Below are 21,769 nucleotides of genomic sequence, written 5' to 3'. Positions count from 1 at the left end.
CTTGACATGAGAGGCACAAGCATTACTCTGGAGGCCAAGCATGCTATTTCTGACTCTCTGGTCCCTGCCTTTGGGAAGCTAGTGGCCTTTTACTGAGATAATGTTTAGGTCTCTGTTCTGCAACTAGAACTCCTACATTGTCTCCTATAGACATGGCCCAGTAAACCGGGTCACTGTTCAGCTCATTCTTGTAGTGGTTTTTCTGTTGTATTTATTTAAGCTTCTGTTTTTAATATTTTACTTCATCTGGCAAGAAATGAGTGATCTAAATATAGATCACTGCTGTGATCCATGCTACAGCCAACTCATGGCCACACCTCATTTACAAGCCACAATTGCTGTATTGGCTTGTCTCTGGCAAAATCAAAAACAAAGGGAACAAAACACAGGATAAGATCCAGGTGTCCTTGGCTTTCACTAGTGCCAGCTTTTTAAAATAAGTTCACCTCTTTCATAACAACTCCTTGGGGAGTGAAGAGCAGCTCTGCTACGGGCGATAAACACGCCTTTTCCCCTCTCAGCTGAACTGCCTGAGTCACGCAGGCACCTGCACCAGTGATGAGCCCGTGCCAAGGGAAGAGGCTGGTGCAAGAGGTTGAGTCAGCTGCAGGCAGGGTTGGGCTGGAGCTATCAGGCACATCCCATAGCAAGGGGCAATGCAGAGTAGAACCAGAGCATCTGGTCTTCCTCCTGTCTGCAAGCATCAGGCACGGCACAGATAAAACAGCCAGTGCAACCATGTGTCAATGCTATGGCAAGTCTATACTGGCACATGAAGTAAGCCAGAGCCCATTCTCTGGCCCCAAGGGTATGTGGGGTGCAGTAGAGCTCATTACTAAATGCTCACCCTCTCTCCCCCAGTCCCAGATGGGGTTTCCACCACTGTGCTGCCTATTTGGAACAGGTGCACACCCTTGATCAGCGCCAAAGCAATGCCTGGGGCAGAGCCAGTTGGCACAGGCCAAAACCCACGCCAGACGTGCGAGTCATTAAGCAGTCTGTCTGATCAAGGGACAGTGCCTGATGCCAAGCCCTGTCTGCTTTGGTAGTACAAATGTGGCTTGGCCTTTCTGGCAAGTGTCTTGCCGATCCTGTGCAAAAGTTTGGGTGTGTGGGTTCACGAATATCTCACTACTCAACAGGGTTGGTGAGTTGCAATGGGCACAGCCAGAGGAACACAGCACCTAACACAGGGCCAGGTGGCAACCCAGTGACTAGCAGCCCCAAACTAGACCCCAGTTTTATTCTTCCCCACCCTGAGCAAGGAGATGTTTGAGGACGTGTGTCTGGAGAATCAACAAGGAAAGGTCTGAGATACTAGCACAGTTTTAATTCCTAATATTGTGCATGCACCTTTCCCTCTTTCATACACATTGATCTTTCTGGGCTGCAGGGGAGCCAGGGCTGGAGGTATCCATGGGAAGTCCAAGAAGGAAAGTTTTGGTACAACAAGGAAGCTCTCAAGGTTTGGCAGCATGCGACATCATGTGCTAGCTGCAGGAATGACAAGCACTGTCTATGCTTAGACACCAAGTTCCCCACAACATGACATGAAGAGGAATCTGCCAGGCTTGGTGCTCGCCCTGAGCCTCAGAAGACACTTTGCACCCAATTTTCAAATTCAGTGCCTTTTTCAATAGTACAGCATGGCTTACTGTGGCCGGAAGACAAATGGAGAAGGATCTGCATGGGAGATTGGGACTTCAGCAGGGCTATTTTTGGATAGAGATGTTCAGATTGAATGTGCAAAGTAATGGTTTCAGGAGAGGTCAGACTAAAATAGACTCACTTAGATCTGCAGGCACTTTGTTTTCTTTATTTTGTTCCCCTCTTCTTCTTATTAAGCTTTCTCCAAAAAAAGAACAACAGTGTAAGCTTTTCCTGGCAGTACTTCAAAAAGGAACTTTCCCCAGGAACCAAAACGTGATGCTCACTGAGCTTGTTGCTGGAGAGGGCTGACTAAGCACATCTAATTGCAGCCTTGCCGGAGAGCAAAGCACTGCACAGCTCAGCTCAGCAGCCCTGCCTAGTTCCTGGGCACTGAAAAAAAGTAATTTTCTGGCTTCTGCTCTAGATTTTAGAAAATACAAAGCTAGTCCCTGCATTTTAGGACATATAAATGTCAAGTGAGGCTCCAGATTTGGTGTCATCTACTTGGTTTGGCAGGTCACAAATGTGCTGAGGGTTGTGGGATGGTGAAACAATCTCTCCCTGACTACATCTGTCTTTTCCTACCACGTCCTCTCTGGCAGATGGAGGTGAGTCACAGGAATGGCCTCTGCCAGCACAGAGGGAGGTAGGAGGGATCCTCCCAGGGAATCCCAGCTGCTGACAAACCTCTCCCAGTCCCAAACACCCAGCCCACCTGGCTGAGTCTGCACACTGCCAATCTCCACCTCCACCAGTGTGGTCTGGGGCTGGTTGATTTTCCAGACCTTGCCATGTACAGCTGGCTTGTGGCATGAGATGGATCAGCTTCGTGGCTCTGCTGAGGGCACCCCTCCAAGCTGAGGATGTGCCAGGACGCCTTATCTCTGGATAAGGGCTGCTCTGAGGGGCAGCGCCAGGGACAGCAGCCTGGTCTTTCAGAAGAGTACAAGGGAGGGCAGTTACTCATACAAAAACATTTCTCAGTGCATGGCTTGTTCCTCTACGAGGTGATGTTCAGTGCACCCACAGGCACCTTTACCCCACTCACATATAAACCCATAAACTCCTCCTGTCCCACAAATCTGAGATTGCTTGTCTTGTTCAGCCTGGAGAAGAGGCTGAGACCTCATGGTGATCTGGAACATCCTCTCAAGGGGAAGCGGAGGGGCAGGCACTGAACTCTTATCTGGTGAAATGCCGAGGGAATGACACGAAACTGACACACGGTTGGACACCAGGAAAAGCTTCTTCACCCAGAGGATACCTGGGCATTGGAACAGTCCCGGGGAAGTGGTCACAGCACTGAGCCTGACAGAGCTCAAGATGTGTTTGGACAACACTCTCAGGAGCATGGTGGGATTCTCGGGGTTAATGCGGGCAGAGCCCAGAGCTGGACTCGACGCTCCTGGCGGATCCTGGCGGTTCCCCTCCAGCCGAGGCCATCCCTCCTTCCCTCTCCCCTCACACGCCGCTGCCCCCGCCCGAAGATGGCGCCGCGCCGCGCTGCCGCCCTCTGCGGGCCGCAAACCCTCACGGCAGCCACTCGGCCCAGAGCGCGTTTGGAACACAAAACCAGGCATTTCCTTCGAAACACCAGCCAGTTTATAATCTTAGCAGCGCGGATTCCCTCCTGCCAGCCACAAGAGTTGCTTTCAGAACTGCTTTACCTCAGAACCACTCTCTGACAGGAAAGATGCTGCCGAGCGCGGTGGCAGCTGGAGACGGAGGAGTGAGGGAATGTGAGAGGAGGAGAAGGAGGAGAAGGTTGTATCTGGAAGTCCAGGTGTGACCAGTGTAAATTTTGGGCGAGGAATGCAGATCCAGGTGTCTCAGCCCACTCTGGTACCACCCCGAGCTCCCCAAGTCCTCACCTTGTAAATGCAGGACTTGGCGTTCAAGAAAAACAGCTCGATGGTGGCATTGTCCTTCAGATAGGAGATGCTTTCAATGTAGAACCTGAAAGGGAAAGCAAGAGGGGTGAGACGAGGGAACTAGGGCAAAACATGGGAATTAAATGAACAATGTGGTCAATGAAGTCATGATGAATGTATTAAAACAAACTTTCTTCTCTTATATCAGACTGAGGTGGTGAGGAGGCTTGTGCACACTCCAGGATGTGATCAGTCACCACAACCCCAGCCACTCCAAAGGAACTAGATCAGCAAGTAGATGATTTAGGTTCTAGATAATCCTTTGTTTTGTTTTTGACTTAAAATAAACCTTTCTTCTGTTTTTATTTGTAAGCTTCACCTTTGTTTGCCATCACATTTTCACCATCAGCATTTCTTCATCACTCCTTTACCCATCACAACAATTCTGTGCTGTTAACCTGCATCTTGTAAAATATTAATCTACACAAATGCACTTACGGCTTCCATCCCTGTCCCCTTCAGCTCTGCATAAAGCAAGTTTTATTAAGGGTTCTTTACATATTATATCTATGGTCTCACAGCAAGACAGTAGTTACTAACCTTCCATAGTTTACCAGTATCATGAATAACAACGTTAAGCGAATGACCATAATCTAATTTTTTTGAGCTGAAGGGATTTCTCAGAACTCAGGAGAAAGCTCAAACCCTCAGTGTCAGAAAAAGCCACTCGTTTGCATTGGTTGATTGCCCCAAATATTTGCAATTATGTGGAAAGCCCATGATATGTGTACATTTATTTAGTGTTCCATGTCCTGCCTGCTCTGAAGGTCTGATGCTTTGGTAATGAACTTTGAGAGTGCTTTGTGAGAATTGACTCCTGCCCTTAATTCTGCCTTGAGATAATTTTTTTTTTTTAAAAATGCTCTGGATACTGTCAATGTTAATGACTGATCATTCAATAGAGATATATTGTGTGTTCCTGTAGTAACAAAGAAAGCCTGGCTATGTTCAGTGAATGTTAAGGTGAATTTTGCATTTACTTAGTGTTTTAGGTAAGGAAAATGAAATAGATTGTGATGCTGTTTGTTAGTGATCTTCAACTTGCAGTGCAGTGACAGCAATGTTCCTTACATAAATTCCAGTGCTATCGTGCCTTGTCAGAGGCAATTAGAATAGGGAAGGTGCCAGGGAAATGGTGTCTGCACCAGGGACTTTTGAAAACCCAAATTCCTTAGAAATCTGGGTTGACATGCAGGGCCCAGTTACAGAGAAGCCCCACTTGCTGACCCCGCTGGGAGCAGACAGATCTGCAGACACTCCTCAAGCTTCACACAAGTGCTGAAGGGATTGTCCACATCCAGCTATTTGCAGAGTCCAGGGCCTTAAATGCAACCTTCTTAGGGGCAAAGGTCACAGCTTTGTAATGCTCCTAAGTGCCTGCTGAAGGCTCTTCAAAACATTTTATTTGCCAACAGGCAGAACCAACTCCTTGCTTATTAGGGTGAGAAAAACATTTTGTTCATCTGCTGAAGGGCTCCTGTCTGTCTAACTCTTCCTTCTCCCACTTCAGAAGAGAAATAAAAATAAGACCTGGATAAAATAAAATAAACCCCAAGCAAACACCAGCAACAAATCAAACCCACAAAACACCAAAAACATTTGAATGTAGTGATGATGAAGCACAAAGATTAAACTTTTTCTTATTTTTTTCTGGCTTTCACTGTTTTACCTCCTGTCCTTAACGTGGCCTTTTTTTTTTTTTTTTTTTCCCAAATAAAGAAAATACTTGGCTTTAGAAATTAAAAAATTGATGCATTAAAAAAGGAACCTTCTTACTAGATCTGCTCTCTGAGTGCAGTTGGCTTCCCATCTGCTGAATTCATGGATAATAATGCTAATTTTACACATTCTGTGGTTCTTGAACAACCTTCTCTTCTTATCACTGCTACCAGTGTTCTCCGAGTTATGATGGTAGGTTTTCTTATTTCAAGGTCAGAAGAAAACAAGAACATTTTTTTTCCATTTTGAATCCCAGCGAAGGGTAGCCAAAAGCTTTTTGTTTCAGCAGCTCAAATGCGCCCATTCTCATCATCAGTAGAGGGCAATATTGCATTTCTTAAGGCTGCAGGGAGCTTTCCCAAGGCTTTCCACATGGACAGAGATCGTTTTCTGTACAAAATTAAGTCTCTGGGAGCACAGAGCCTGCACATGATACTTCATCTCACAAAGAAAACCCAATTCTCAAGTGATGTCCAGAGTGGGGAGTGAGCTGGGAAGCTACTGGCTCTCACACATGCACCCAGACAAATGCAGAACATGTGTACCAGGAAACTAGTGCTACTTAAAAGAAAACAGATTTGCAGAGGGAACTCTTGTGGGATTTTCTGTGTGACAAGCTCAGAAAACCTGAACTGGAGTAGATTACCCTGAATTCACAGTTGGTGTAGTGACAACAAAAAGGGCAGGGAAAGACACTTTTTTTTTTTGCACTTATGACTAGTTTCTGTCACATCTCCTCCTGATTCCATCTTTTATGAACGCAATGAAGAAACCCATACTTTACAATGACCAGTGTCAATGACTAAGGAGGCAGGCAGGAGCATCCAGCTGCTAAGGCAATGAAACAAGCAAACAAAAATCTGGGTTGAATTCCCAACTCGGACCCAGGTTTCCTTTGTGACCTTCAGAAAATCATTCAGCTGCTTGGGCTGTTGATCTGGGCTTAGAAAACCCCTCCCTTCTCCCCTTCTCTGCCCCCCTCTGTCTGTTTTGCCTGTTAAGCTTAGGAGCCTTTGAAGGCGTGTTTCAAGATCATCAGTTTTGAGAGGCAGCTCTCAGATTTCTGTTGAGGACTCCCCAGAGAGCAGCATTCCTTCATGTGATGTGAAGCTGATGTGCTTGGGATATAATGGATAGGTTGGACAGGGAAACAAGCAGTACAGTGTGTCCAAGACCTCTGCTCCACTACCTGCATCTCTTGCAATACACACTCAGCAAACAGTTTTGCCTCCAGCAGCTCCTACAAGAGGTTCCTTGATAGCCAGCAACTGTGCCTGTGAGAAATTAGCTGTCTGCAGGAAGGGGAAACACCCCATGAGACTTGGTGAGTGTAAAACCAAAGGAATAATTTTTGAGAAAATTTAAAAGATCAGCCAATGTTAATCTATTTCTGCATTCCTCCTCCCTCCCCACCCCCAGTAACTTGTAATTCATCAAGTACATTTTCAAAGCATTAATTAAATAGACCAGTGAATATTATGCTGGGTAATGAACACAAAGTGCCTATCTTGGCTGCTCCCCCTCAGCAGCAGGGAAATAATAATGAACACTGCAGAAGGTGTCTTGGAAGACTTCAGAAGCTGCTGCATCTGAAACGTTTAAGGCTTTTTAGCTGAGAGGACATGTCTCCTACTGATCAGATTGCTCTCTGTTAAGCGTTGGTTAACTGACAACTTTCTCTGAGACAGCTTAAGCCCCCTCACACTGTGATGAATGGAAATTCCCATCATAACCAGCCAAGCACAGATTCACACTGGTGCTTGTGGAAACTCCTGATCCTTGGGTGGGGGGAAACTGGTACTACCACAATCTCTCCCTTGCATTGCACACAGGCTCACCCACCTCTGACTCATGGCTCAGAGAAATGCCTGACTAGGTCCTGGACTTAGGAGTTTGATAAGTGGCTCTTCAGGAGATGGAGAATCCCTTACTGCTGCTGCTGGTCTTGTCTGTGAAGCCAGGTGTGCATGTGTTTTTGCAGATGGGCATGTTTAGCAGTGTTGAGAAGGTATTTGAACACTAGTGCTCTGTCCTTGCAGTGGGAATAGAGGAATTCAGGACTGCCAAGCACCTGAGCTGGTGGGGTGCTTGTGTGCACAGTGAGATAAAAAATGAGTAGCACTTCTGATCTTCCATACACCAAAAGAAACTGTCAAATACAAAATACTTAGCACTGCCTGTAACACTTAGTCCTAGCCATATCCTGTCAGCCTGAACTTGGCCATCTATCACCTAGCAGGGACCAGGTTCTCTGCAATTGAGTTGCTGACTGGGCAGAAAATTGTCATAGCATTTGTGAGCACAAGCCCATGTGCTTACTTCCAAGCAGAACCTGCCAAATGGTAAAAATATTTCACTGGGATCTTCAACACAATGGTATTTCAAAACATGACCACAAGAAATGGATGTCTTGTCTACTTCAGGTGTCTGTCTTTCCTGAGGCAGTGATACAATCCTCATTCTTGTGAAGTTTGAGTCTGATGGGAGCTAGCTAATCCAAAAACTTCTATTCACATCTTTCCCAGCTGGCTGATTCTGATCTGGTTGGGATGCGGGACAGAGCTGTCAGCAGGGCTCAGTGACCCTGTCAATGGGCTACCCCTTATTTCATTATTACAAAGGAATGGGTAAAGGAGAACACCCCTTTTCTGCCTCATCCATCCTGAGGTCTGGCTCATTATCCCTCACCACGTCATTCAGAACCTCAGAGGATAATTTGAAAAATATGAAGCCATTTGCTAACCACGAAAAGAAAAATTGTATGTGTCGGTATAATGGACTTAAATGCAGATGTCATTATGTCCAGTGTCTCATGCTAAATGAGTATTCTGAACAGCACAGGCTGCACAGCTCCTTTTATGTTCCAGCCCTGTTTGCTAATAGTTATGGCTACACACTTTTATGTGCTGACACTTAAAAGCAGACAATGCTCATGCTAAATAGTTGGCCTGTTAAGTAATCAGTCAGGAATGAAAATCAGCTAAAAATCTCAGTTTACCTCCTCTTCTGCATTCATTTTGTTTTGGATCCCATGTCATGTCTCCTTTGCCTGTGCCATTCTCAGGCCCCACCACATCCAGCACCTGGGATTGGTATGCAGGGGACAGGAGGCAGCACGAGACACCTGTGTCAACTTTTACTTTGTTGCAGGGAAACCATGACACTGGAGGTGAATTTGATTCCAGAAATACAGGGAACTGCAGCTAAAAAATTAAAAAGCTGTGGATATTTTTTAACCTGGGCTTGTCTTCTCTCTCACCAGCTGCACTACATTATGAAGTTTTCTGCATCTTTATCTACTGTCAATCAATTTTTCTCAGGGCTTCTAAAATGTTGGCCCATTGAATCCCTGGAGAACCCTGTGCTTTGGGGAATATTTGCTCATTCATATGCCTCATCTTCTCCATGTACAAAATATTTAGGGATCTGCTTTGGAATATATAGAGACCAACTCTCTTAATCTCTTCTAGGCTCTATATCCTGGGAGTCTTTGCAAAATATGAAATGCTCTAGTATGAACATAGAGAAGGGAAGAAATCAAGGTGGTAGTGCAGCTACATTCCTCCCTCATATTTGGTTACAGCATCAAGCAAAGGCACTGACCCGAGTATAGTAAGTCCTCTGCCCCCTACCCACATGGGGAACCCAGCCTGCCCAAGCTATAAAAGCAGCAACCCAGCTCAACATAGTCTGTAAATCACTCCACCACTGCAATGTCCCCTGGAGCTTAGCTTGGCTTGCAGAAGTGCATCTTTGCACAAAACCATATGTTTTTGTACAAAAACTGTTGCAGCTCCTGTTGGCTTGGAGTGATGTGCTTATCTGTCCCATATGTGAGGTGAGGGCAGTGACTGGATCACAGCAGCACACTGCCTTCCTCCTCCTTTCCCTCAGTCACCACGGGAATTGCCCCTCAATCTCCTGAGCATCAGCACAGCCCTTTCCTGCTCTTTGGTCATTGCCAAGAGTCACATCTTGGCTATCAGAGTTAACTTGCTGGGTGCACTGTCTTGCATAACACCACCCCTCACCATCCAGAGAGCATCTTTTATCTGAGGATTTCTGACCATTTTAGGAATAGAAATCCCTCCAGCTGTCCCATGTATTGTCAGCAGCACATGAAGGAATGATTTGTCTGTCAAAGCTGGCATGAGGGTCACTTATTTACTGACTCAGCCCTTGGTCAATGCCACGGTGATGGGACTCCTCATAGCAGACCTTCCTGTTGTGCACTGATGACAGCCCATCACACCCACTAGTGTAAGGTATGAACACACAAATTACAATGAAAACAGAAACAATGTCTGCATGACTTTGACCCAGTCAGAGAATCTGTGTGTAGGCACTGACATAGCTATTGCAGTTTGATCCAAATTAGCTACAAATCCTACACTGACAGAATTCATCATTTCTGCATGGTACCTATCATGCAGTCTAAATGCTTCCCAAAATTAGACAAGACAATGCTGCCAGCATCAACACATTCAAAATGTGGCTCAAAACAACAAATTTTCAGAATGTCGCTTTTCCTGCCCCCTCGGGTAGCTGAATGGAAAGGAAAAACAACTTATCCCCTTCTCTCAACACAGCTCACTTATACAAATATATTCCTAGTTAAGCAGAAAACAGAAATGATGTTATGGGACTCCAGAGCCAGACTGCTATTAAGATGTGTGTGTAATGGATGGCTTAGCTCAGAGCTGTGTGCTAAGTAGCAGAGCCCCATTAGTTCCCTTCCTCAAGCAAAGGTCACTTTTCACACAAGTAAATCTTCTGACTGGACAGAAGTTTCTCATATCTCTAAAGAGCCTCTGAGGAGCACAGCCTCCCCGCAGGCAATTTATTACACCTTCCTCCGGGTGAACAGAGCAGGGGGCCACCCTGGGAAGGCTGCAATAAATTGTCTGCAGGGAGCCTTCCAGCACAAACAAGGTCTGAGTGGCTGTATGTATACACTGCGGCTGGCTGGGAGGAGGGGGTTTGCAGGGCTGCCAGCTTTTGGGATCTTCCCGCTTAGCATACACACAGCTGGTGCACACCAACCAGCAAAACACATGCTGTGCAAAGAGATCTGGGGCATGGTATGAACTTTATAGACAGAACAGCTCACAGGAGCCCCTGAAAGCAGCTTGGTGGAACTGGCTTGATTATGTGGACTCTATATTTTGTTTTTTGCTATTGTTTCTGCAGCATCCCACAGAGATGTAGAGCTATAATGTGAACAGGAGATGGCCCTTTGTCTCTCCTTATGGAGGAGTTTCTGCCTCCATACTGGTACTGGCAGTGGGTGAGGGAGACAGCACAGCTGCAAGGAGCTCTGGGAAGAGACAGCTAGCCATGAGAATGTGGATGGAACACCCCAAGGTGCTGAAACATCTCAGGGCAGTTCCCTGAGCTCTCCTGGGATGATCAAGCTCCATGGCAAACTGAGGTCTGGCACTGCCCTCCTTGCAGTGCAGAGGACTCTGTACAGGATGAAGGAAGGGCAGAGGAGCAGAATGATTTGTATATATGTAATTTTGCCCCAGCAACTTCTCCTGGGTGGTAACAGGTGTAATGAAGTTTGGGTGAGAGCAAATTCTGCCACTTCTCTACCTCTTCCCTGGATGCAAACTTAATGTGTTTGTTAATCTGTTTGTGCATTTCCTCCAGTCTCTGTAAATTCCAGTTTCACACCATGGAGCAGAAAGAGGGCTGTCTACTCCTTCTCCTTTCTCAGAGGGGAGAGACAAGAGCTAGTAATTCCCTCATTCCTTGCCTGGAGCAAAGCGTTGGACCACCACATACCTTCCACGGTGCAGAAAACTGAGGCTAGAGAAACACAGACCATTATGTACAAGAGAAATAAATTGCTGAGGTTAATTTAGTGTGATTTTATTCAGCTCTTCCTGCCAAGGCAGGCTGCTGTCATCACAACCCCTAATCTGATTTCTTGGAGAGAAGCAAAGCTGAGTGGATGTGAGCGGCATACACAGCCATGGTGTGCTATGTCAGCTGGGGAAGTTGGGAGAAGAATGCTCTGAATCTGCACCCCATAAGTGGTGCTCATGAGTGAGGCAGAAATGCATTTCAGTGACAAGTTCTAAGGTCCAGCTAGCCTTATGAAGAACAACTGTCTCTCTTCCTTCCCAGGTCACCTGTTTTCAAATGGCCTCTGTCTTCTTTCACTGTTAGCATTAATCCTTTCCTAACGGAATACAGGTTTAAAGATGTCTACAAAAAAGGGCTGAAAGACTAAAATAGCATAAGGCCTCATTAACAGCTGAAATCTGGTCCAATTCCATTTAGATAGCCAGGTGAAACCACGTAGATAGGAAACACTTCCTCAACTCTGGCTGTGCCAACCTGCTGGAAATAATAATTTTAAATTTATAGATTTGATAGGACAGAGGGATGCATCAAGTGACTATGCCTACATCTGAGCAGGGGTCTGAGGTCAGACAAGAGACACAGGCTTTTTAAAACTGCAACTTGTTGAATTCCAAAGCAGTCATCTTTGGATGAGTCAGATGAAATAAGTCAGATGAAATGTTCCTGAAAGGTGCCTGTTTCTTTCCAGTGGTTATATAGGGAGGCTGCACTAATTAGCTGTGACATAGAGCTGTCTGCCAGGTAAAGAAAGATCCCAGCTCTGGTGTGATGAATCTCATCTCAGACTGCCCACCTACCCCACCTGCCTCAGACCTGGACCACTGCCAGTGCACACAGAGCTATGTTCCTTCAGGCTAAGGGGAGCACAGATACCCAGGAGCTTTGCACTCTCTATTTCAGTGCCAGTCTCTTATTTAGGGCCACTTTGTTCTGTAGTAACTGTGGTAACCTGGCAAAATGTCTGGCCTCAATATTGAGAGTCCTGAGCCCCCACAGCTCCCATGCTGACTTCAGCCTAGTCAGTACATATGAACACATGCCAGATGTTGCTGAACACAGGCATTCCTTTGTGGGAATACTGCCAGCCCATAGATACAAACTCTGCCCCACAGTGTATTTGAGTACTGAAGATTTATTTCACGTTTTGTTCCATGCCTTTCTGAAAGAAAAGCCTTTCCATATGAGGCATATTCTGATTTAGTGTGACGACTTCTGCAGTGAGTTGTCACTGTTTAGCTGGTGGAGTTGCCCTGAGAACAAATATATTCATTCCTGGGAAAAGATCCACCAGTGGAGTGAATTTTATTTGCTAAGCTTGTTCATATAAATTAACAGCTTGACAAACATACAGAAGATAAAGAGATCAGACCCATGCTGGTGGTTCCTTTGCTAAGGATTGCTAATCTCACATGGCCATTGTTTGAGGATGAGAACTCACTGCAGAGCCTGGCCAACTTTGCTTTCCATGAACAAACAGCGTGTCTGTGCTCTGGCTCTCTCTCACATCAAAGCTTTACACAAAAGGAGTAACTCTGCCTTCTTTCTGTCTGTATGAGTCTAAGCAAAATGCTTCTTTCCCAGCCAAAAGGATGTACCTGCATCTGAACCCCTGCAAACTCTACCTCCTTTGCTTCCCAGGTCTCCAGACTGTACTTAGGTTCCTGCACTTTACCACAAGGCTCATGGTGTGAGGTACATTTTCTCTGTTCTCCTCTGGCCTCAAAACGCCTCTGTAAAATCAACTAATCAGGCAAACCCTCATTGCTTCATCCCCATCCTTTGCTTCTCCAGGCTTCAGTGGTGACTCTCATCTGACTTGTAAACCCTCTAAGGCAAGGAAGTAGCCTGACCAACAACCAAGCAACCAGAGCTGTAGGAAGCCATCCAGGGAGGCTAATTCTAAGGTGAGAACTAGTATCACTCCCATTCTGTTGCCCAACACCTCTCCTCCCCTGCAAGACACGACACCCCCTCTTGCTTTAATGTGTGTCTTTAGAAATGTAAGCAGATATTAGAAGAGTCTTATAAAATAATATTGCACAATAGCCATGGGGCAGTTCACAGCTGCCCAAGAGTTCTGATTGCTTCCAAGATTCCTATGTTGTTCTCAGTGGAAAGCTTTCATTGAAGAACTAGATGACAACCTGAAGACAGGGAGGCTTCAGTAACTGTGTAAATGAACAATGGAAGAAGCAAATTCTTACAAACCAATGCTAAAAACATCCCTCTAAAATCCCCCTCCTTGACACAGTGCTGTGAAATTTTTGGTCTTTGATAACGGAAGAGAGGAAAGACACTGGAGATCAGTGTTCAACAATATCAAATCCCTTTGTCAAAAGACAAAGCTTCAACAGTGCTGCAGAGATTTAAAAAAAGGGAGGAGAATTTCACAAGCTGCAAAGCTTGTGAAACTTCCTATTTTTGCCACAGTGCTTTCAAGAAGCCTTTTCTTAAGAAAGCAGGCTTCCCTTTAAATGCACTTTTAGAGAAGGCTAAAATCTGTAGCATCTTTGGTGGGCATGCTGCCCTTCAACATTGCTGCAGGAATGTTGAGGGTAAAAACCATTTGATGGTCACATTAAAGGTGAAAATATTTTCATTGTAGCTTCTCCTCTTCACAAACTACCTTTTACTTTTCTTGCCTGAGGCTTCATCTCTTCACTGGTTATGCAGTGTGATTGAACTGTACATTTACTTCTACTAGAGGGAAAAACCCACACAATTACTAAATCCCGATGCAATAAACAGAATTCATGAGCATCTGGCACATCCAGTTACTTGTATTACTTGTATCTCCCCATTCAGGACTCCCAGCATCAGCCTAAGCTTTATCAGCTGCAATGCTTGGGAAATGCAAAAAGGCATCTGCAACCACTGGCAAGCCTTTACCTGTGACATAGTAGGTGTTATGGGCATGAAGTTCCTTACAAATGAACACATTTGTGATTAGGTATAGTACAGCACTAATTATCTCTGCATTCTGCCTGATGGCAGCAGAGGAGAGGGAGCATTCTGTTTATGGTATGTTTATGAATGGCTCTGCAAGCTGCTGCACACCCCCAGATTGCAAAAATAAACCCCACTCTATTGGTGGGTCTCTTTAGAACCTTTCCTTTAGCCCTTGCTGTAGTTCCCAGGTCAGAATTGAAACCACTGGATAACAGATATGTGGGGGCTTTCCAACTTCAGCCATCTGACTGGAGTAGGTGTCTTCAATTGCCTTCTGCTCAGATCAGATTTAGGGATGGACATGGGAACTCCTTGTGTGCTGGGAAACTTTTTCAACTTCTGCCAGCATCTGACATCTACAAGGGAAATAAGCAGTTGAAAAGGCATAGTAAGTTAATGCCCATTCCTAACTCTTGAGGCATCTGGTTCCCAGTCCAATCTAAATTGTAACTCATTACTGCCATCAAATCAGTAAGAGTATAAGCTCAGAGTCAGTCTGGCTTTCACACATGAAAAACTGAATGCTGGGTTTTTCCCCATGGACTGAGATTCCAGAACAGGAGGGGTCACTCAATCACTGTAATATGGATCTGTATCCTAAGATGCCGCTTGGCTGGGATCCTGCTAGAATGACTGGTCTCCACCATGCTGCCAACTTTCATAAAACAATACAGATGGCAATATTTATGCTTGTTGAGTGGTCTTTGAAATGAATATGAGAATGGCTCAGTAGCACTGGCTTTCACATTTTACAGTTCTAATCCTAAGACCAGCACTTAGCTCTTGCTCACTCAGGGCTTTCCCTGCTTTCCATGGGATGGATCCCTGTCTGAGCACAGATTCCCCAGTTTGGCCCCTGGAAAAGAAATCTGGTAACTGACTGGCCATGTTCTTAATGCACATCAACAGTTTTGTGTAGTTCTAAGCACAGGTGGATCTCAATCTCACATGCTGAAGGTGCTCAGCTCTAGATCTACCTTTATGGATTGAAGCACCCAAAATATTGACTAAATTGTCCTCTTGGGAGATATCAGGCTAATTCTGGACTCACGGGGCTTTTTGCAGTCTTGATTTGTCCTAAGATCTATCCACCACTAAATATGGGGCTATAACAGAACAAAAAGTCTCTTCTTCTGAAAAGCCTGTCTTGTAATGGAAGTTAAATGAATGACAATCACTATGTGGAGGAAAAAAAAGGTTCACTCAGGGGAAGAAACTCAAAAGTAGGTCTTCATTTTTTGTGGGTACTATGGAATGAATGAGAGTGATGTCAGATGTAATATAACACTGGAGTGGAAAGCCTAACAGAAAACGACACAGTTATGCTGCACTGGCTTGTTCTAGACATGAGCTATCCATTAAAAGTAAGTCAAAACCCTCAACCTAATTTTGTACATATGCCATCCCAGCCCCCGGCCTCTCTCTGGGTGTTTCAAAGCTGCAGGAGCAAATTTGTCTTCTCAGAAAATATCTCCCTTGGAGGCAAAGGCACTGTGTGCATAAAAGCACTGCCAGCTTCCAGCAGCTTTGAAACACTAACAGTTCCTTGTAAAAATCCCAGATGAAGTTTGAAGCTCCCAAACTGCCATAATCGTCATTAAAACTTTTATAGTTTTGTCCAGCCATGTAGAAACCAACTGGCTGCCATAAAATGCCATCATTTGCTATTTGTGATTGATTCACTGTAGCACTGAGTTTGGAAGGTAAATATGACAGAGCTGTACAGGGATTAATTTAGTCTCTGACACTGTGGGCACAATCCAGAGGAAACTGATGGCTCACCAGTGAGGAAGTGAGTGTTTTCCCTGCACGTTTCTGGCTCAAGTGGGTTATCCTGGCAGAAAGATGGCTTTGTTCTGCCACCCTACTCAGCTTGGACTTTCCAGCTCAAAGCCCACAAGTAGAAGTGTAAATACATAACATCTGATCTTGCCCTCATACAACATTTCCTTGTGGACAGCTATGGGTGTCAGTGTGGCTACTACTTGTTTACACTTAAGTGAGAAGAGTTTGCAAAGCCAAAGAGCTCAAAAGAAACCTCTATGGAAGTGTTTGTCCACAGGTGTTTCTGAGAAACTGATAGCATCACTTCCTGGCCTCCAGGAAACAGGCTGTCTGTAGCTGTATCCCATGGGAAGGACTTGCCATCAGGCACTTACCTGACACAAAAGTACAAAACAACTGGTCCTGACTTTTTGGGGAAGTCATGTTCCAGCACCCGGCGGTCCAGCTGAAGCCAGTTCAAGTGTCCCCTGGCAAGAGAAGAGACAGTTTTGAGCCTTCTCACTCCTCACAGCAATGAGGTCTGAGGTGTTACAAAACGTGAACCAAAATGTGTGCTATTTGCCCTGGACTATTATATGATATTTGAAAAACACACAATAAATGTTTGAGGAGCAGAGGCGATACCATCCTGGCAGTGTTTCAGTCTGGGAATCGAACTGCTAAAGTTCAATCTGTCAGGGTGAAAGCTGGCAGCACTGAGCAATCAGGACAGCCCAAAATGTTATAAGCTTCACCTTTTTATTACAGGCCCCTGGAGCAGTTGTATCATTAAAAGTCTGTCAAGATTTTCATTAGAAATCCTTATGGTTAAGAGTTTCCACGATGCCTGCAGTATTTCACTCAGGGCTAAACCCGACTCTACAGTCTCAGACAGTTTATTTACCACCCACATGCCTGCAATAGCCTCTCTAGGTTTGCCCAGCCCTCCTTTTTCCTCCTTCAGAGAGCTCTTGAAAAACAGCTGCTCCATGAAGCGTTCCAGCTACAATTACCACATGCTGCTTTTCTTTTGCCTAGATGGTACCTGTCGTTATTTTCTCCTATAATTTATCCATTCCTGCCTTGCTGCTGGAAGCTTTGCTGGGTAGGAGCTCTGTTCTTTGTCATGTTCCCCACATTGTGGAGTGCTGTGTGTGTGCAAGAGGTACTTTATAAATACCATTATTTGTATTACAGGGGCATCTTGCTCCCCAGCTGAGGTAAAGGCCCTGTTAAATTAGGCACAGTGGAAATACTGAGGGTGACATTCAGGCCCCACTGAAGCTGGCCAGATTTTTGCCATTGCCTTCAGTGATGCTAGGATTGCATCCTGTGAGCTTTTGGCTGTTGTTCAGTCAGACCAGATTTCACCCAGAGGGAGAGGCAGCCCTTGCCTTCAGTGCTCTGCTGTCTAGACAAGCAAGGGGAGAGAGAGTTGAAATTATTTGGGGGAGAATCTTGCAGCAAATAAAGCAGGAAATGGAACTCAGATATCCTGAGTTTTATTCCAGTGTCTATTCACCAGCTCATGGTAATCCTCAAGAATAATTCTTCATTCCATTGAAAATCTAAAAAAAAGGAAAAAAAACATCCTGCTTTTCAAAAAAAGTATTAAATTACCTTCTAGGATTGCCACAAGCCTTAGCAATGTACCCTGTGTACAGCAAAGACACTCAGCTTTCACAAGGGTTTCCATGTGCATGAGCTTTGGGCAACTGAGAAGCCCTTTTAGAAATTAAGCAATGACATTAAGTGGATTTACAGCCCCCAGTCTCCATCTTTCCCAGAAAAATAAATAAAGGGGAAAGTAGCACTTTCAGGAGGCTTTGAATCACCTGGGTTCAATGGGAATTTCTGTAGTGCTAACCAGGCTTATGGAAGTGCAGAAGAGGATGGGCAGCTCAGGGACCTTCCTGCCCAGGTAGCTCTGGAACCCTGCTGGGACATTGTGTGTGCTCACCTGAGCGCAGCATGCTGCTTCAAACCAAGGGACTCTAAATTACTGCTGAGCTCCACCCATCACTCTTGTGGGCTCAATATGTTGAGAAATACGAGAAATATATTGAGATCAATATGTTGAGAAAGAAGCTCTCCTAAATTTTTGCCATGTAGAAGTCAGACATTCAGTTTAAGCAGCCTTCACATTTGTTTTGTAAAACTACCAAGTCTCAACTAGGTACAAGTGATACATGTGGAGTCAGGGACTTTTCAGACTCATCCTGGACATCTTCTGGAGTACAAAAAGAAAAAAGCTTATTTTATCCTCTGCTCTAGACACCCATGTTTTCCCTCCAAGACACCCATGTTTTCCCTTCCCTGTAACTTTCAGGCAGCTTTTTCTCTAGATAAAATTTTAAAATATTTTTTTTCTCTATTTTTTTCACTTTAGGTAAAGGGCAGCCTATACTTTTTGTTAGGGGCACACACTTGCTGTCAGTGTGTCTACTGGAAAGGAGTGATATAATGCAGATTTTCAAGCCAAACTGGTCATCTTATATGTCTCCATTGCAGTACAGGGGCTGAGGACAAGTCTGCTCAACCTGGGACGAGGGTGAGGATTTCTATATTAACTCATCTGGATGTAGGAACTAGATGGGCATGCAGCAAGATGCAGGGTGTTTCCTTCCATCATTTCTGCTGCTGACATACTAGTGTGAGATCCATGCACCATTCCCTGTTGTTCAGCATAGATGTGTACTATAACAAGGTTTGGATTTTAGAAGGCAGATACTCCAGGCTGTCAAAAATAATCCTCATGGAAAGATTCTCAGTCTGGGTACCCAAAAAATTAGAGGTATTTTTCTCTCTTGCTGCACCCCCTTCTTGAAATCTGTAATTTTACCTTTTGGTCATGAAGTGCTGTTATGTTGCTTTTAACAGGCCTCAGGAAGGCTGAAATTAGCTGTGAAGGCTACAGTTACATGTGGGATTGAAACTAGCCATGCTCACCCATTCCTAACCTAAGTACAACCTGAGCATTTACCATGTAGGCCATGGTACAAAATGCTGTCAGAGCAAGGAAAAGCCATACTAAACCTGACATCCTATGCTGAACCTGTCCAGTTGAATTTGTATCACCAACACAGCAGCCACCAGCAGCTGATGGTGTTACACACCAGATCCCACTGAGGGCGAGCTGTTGACAATGGACTTACTGTCTACCTCTGTGTTTATTCAACAGCAATGTCTGGGTTTGCCGAACGTGCACAAGGAAGGGTTGAGAAGCCATGGTGCTCAGAACAAAAAATCACTTCAAGGTATTTCTTATTTTGAAAAGACTTGCTCTTTTCATTCTCGTTGCATTTTAACAGGAGAAACTGGTTGGTATAATCATATATATACATATGTATACCAGTTCCACATTTATGTTGTTCACGTACACAGTTCTGAGTACTGGATTGTCTGATCTTCCACACTGGATAACACATTTAATTACCACTGAGTTTTTAGGTTGAAGAGTTTCATTAGTCTCATCTGCATGGAGCTTAAATCCAAAGCTCCTTCAGAGGAGGAAGGTCACTTAAATCCCTGCCAGGAGCTACCTGCTCACTGTACTCAATTACTACTTACAATCTTTCATCGCTGGGAGCTTCTGCACTGGAGATTGTCACCTAACTCCTTGTTTTCAAGAGTGCATGTGTGGCACGTAGAGAACAGCAGCAGTGAGCAGTCCCTGGTATCTGCCTGTGAATGTGGACTATCAGGGAGCCAAACTCCCATGCCATTGCACCACAGAATGCTTGCTCTGGAATCTGTCTTCCTGTTGACAGCAGAACTATTCATGGAGCACAATCCCATGTAAGACAGGGAAAAGTATGGGCATATAACCCTAGGCATGTAGTAAACCTGACAGTTTTCATGGACCAATTTAGGCAGCTTGCACTGGGATCCCATTCATACATGCCCACATCTAGCTGGATTTCCTTCACAGTTCAATTTAGAGACACAAAGTAGCTTTTGTTTCATTATCACCATCGATTTATTCATTCAGATATTTCTATCAGTGTATTCAGAAATAATGCTGCAAACAGTTTTGGGGGACCTATAGGGAGGTTGAATACTAGAAGCCAGATAATTTTACTCTGTTGGTTGTACTCATGTTGGTAGTTAAACTAGTGAGTCAATAACAACCACATCATCACTTTAAGGGAAAAAACCTGGGTCCATTTAGGATACAGACTGAGTATGGATTTTGGTGCCCAGGGTCCATTTTGTTGATTGTGTGCTGTAGCTCAGTTTTCTTTTATAAGTAAAGAGTGGCACATCAATGAGTACTTTGCCTCCAGGTGGTTCTGTTTATACAGTTTTACTGCTTAGTGTCCAGTTTTCTGAAAAGTGGATCCACATTGATTTGTGCTATAAAGGTGTTTGGACCAATAAACCAACTCACACCCTTTCAGTGTCAGATCAATTCTGAATTTAATGGACATTGAGAAACACCAATTCACATAATGTAACTCATATAAACTATTTATATTTCCATCAACTGCAACAGAAACAAAAAAACGCTTTAAGGTCACAGATTTTCTCAATTACTTTTGAAGAATCTGAGAAGCTCATGGGGCCATAAGAGTTTAACTATACAAATTTTGCAACACTGTGGACTTGGTGATAAAAGAGCAGATAATGTCCTGCCAGAGCAGGACATTATTCTGAGAGCTGCACCCTCTGTTGGACCAGCTGTTCAACCAGGATGTGGGACACCTGGCTCTGCCACATGGCTGGAGGGTGAAAATAAGCTTCCTCACAGTTCCTAGGGATGAGAGGGTATTCCAGGGAAGGGTGCTACCCTGCACTGTGGGGAGCTGTGGGATGCAAAAATTGGTAGCTCTCAATGGAGCAGGTGACTCAGATCTAAGGACAAGTGAGGGATGTGGAAACTCTGCCCATGGCCCAGATGGGAAATCTGCAGTGAACAAAAGGTTAATCCTGGCCACTTGCTCTCAGTGAATGCTGGAGGAGCTGATCTGAAGGGAAAGGGTGGTTAGTGGAGATTCATAACCAGCTGAACTAAAACCTAAGCTGTTCCTTCATCCCTTTTCACTTTTAATCAAGCAGGATATTGCTCTTCTGGCTCCCTGTGAAGCTTGGCTCCTGATGCTGTACAGGGACACCCTTTTGACCTGTGCTCTCCTGCAGCTCACACTATAAAACGTTCCTGTGTCACTAAAATAGGAGGCGTTATTCTCCCCTCCCTAATAGTCTGACAATCTAATTTTAGTCACGCTGAATGCAGTAATGACCCCATATTATCACAAGAAACTATTAAGTTGCCAACGCAAAGGTTGTTCCTATTGATTTTCTTCTAAGGTTGTCATGATAGAGCACAAGTAATGAATGGAAATCCCCAGTCTAAATAATTTCTAAATAAATTACTCTCATAGAGCTTTTACTCTTAAATAGAAGAATTGATTTAATACTTTAGTGGCTTTTCTTCTTTCTAAACTCGCCATTTAGCCAACCTTAGACTACATTTATGAACCAGGTTTATTCTGTTTCAGCTAGTTATGAGTCCCCTTCAAGTAAAGCACATGGAAACTCAGTGGAGAGTGAAGAAGTCCTGAGGGTCTGTGTCACAGAATTAAACTGTTTCTTTTTACATTCCTGATCTGTATCAGGTAAAGGTTTGGGTTATGTGTCCTGCAAACAGACATTAAGAGACGGGTTTCAGTATTTTTTTAAGAAAGGCAATTTTTCAAACTTCCATTTCATGTTGCAGGTTAAGAGCTGTGGTATGACAGTCCAGTTTATTTTTGGAATCTGGCTTGGGACATCTATTTCCAAGACTCTGCCCAAGGCCCCAAGTATATTCTTTGGCAGTGTTCAGTCAAATAAAACAATTACTGGTTGTGCCAACTCTCTTCAAAGCATTTTACAACTGAAGA

General features: G+C 44.6%; 1 protein-coding gene across 9 annotated transcripts in view; it reads right to left on the bottom strand.

Annotated features, from left to right (window-relative positions):
* Positions 1–21,769, bottom strand: part of FRMD4A (FERM domain containing 4A) — a 356,772-nt gene that overhangs the window by 73,837 nt on the left and 261,166 nt on the right. For all 9 annotated transcript variants that reach the window (XM_021531010.2, XM_077783672.1, XM_021531005.2 and 6 more), the window contains 2 exons: positions 16,280–16,372; positions 3,522–3,606 (listed from right to left, as the gene is read on the bottom strand). In XM_021531010.2, the coding sequence (XP_021386685.1) occupies positions 3,522–3,606; positions 16,280–16,372 (178 nt within the window). The remainder of the gene's footprint in view (positions 1–3,521; positions 3,607–16,279; positions 16,373–21,769) is intronic.

Source organism: Lonchura striata, chromosome 5, assembly GCF_046129695.1.
Source record: "Lonchura striata isolate bLonStr1 chromosome 5, bLonStr1.mat, whole genome shotgun sequence".
Lineage (NCBI taxonomy): Eukaryota > Metazoa > Chordata > Aves > Passeriformes > Estrildidae > Lonchura > Lonchura striata.
Note: the sequence above shows the minus strand (reverse complement) of the source record. Positions and strands in the feature narration are given on the sequence as shown.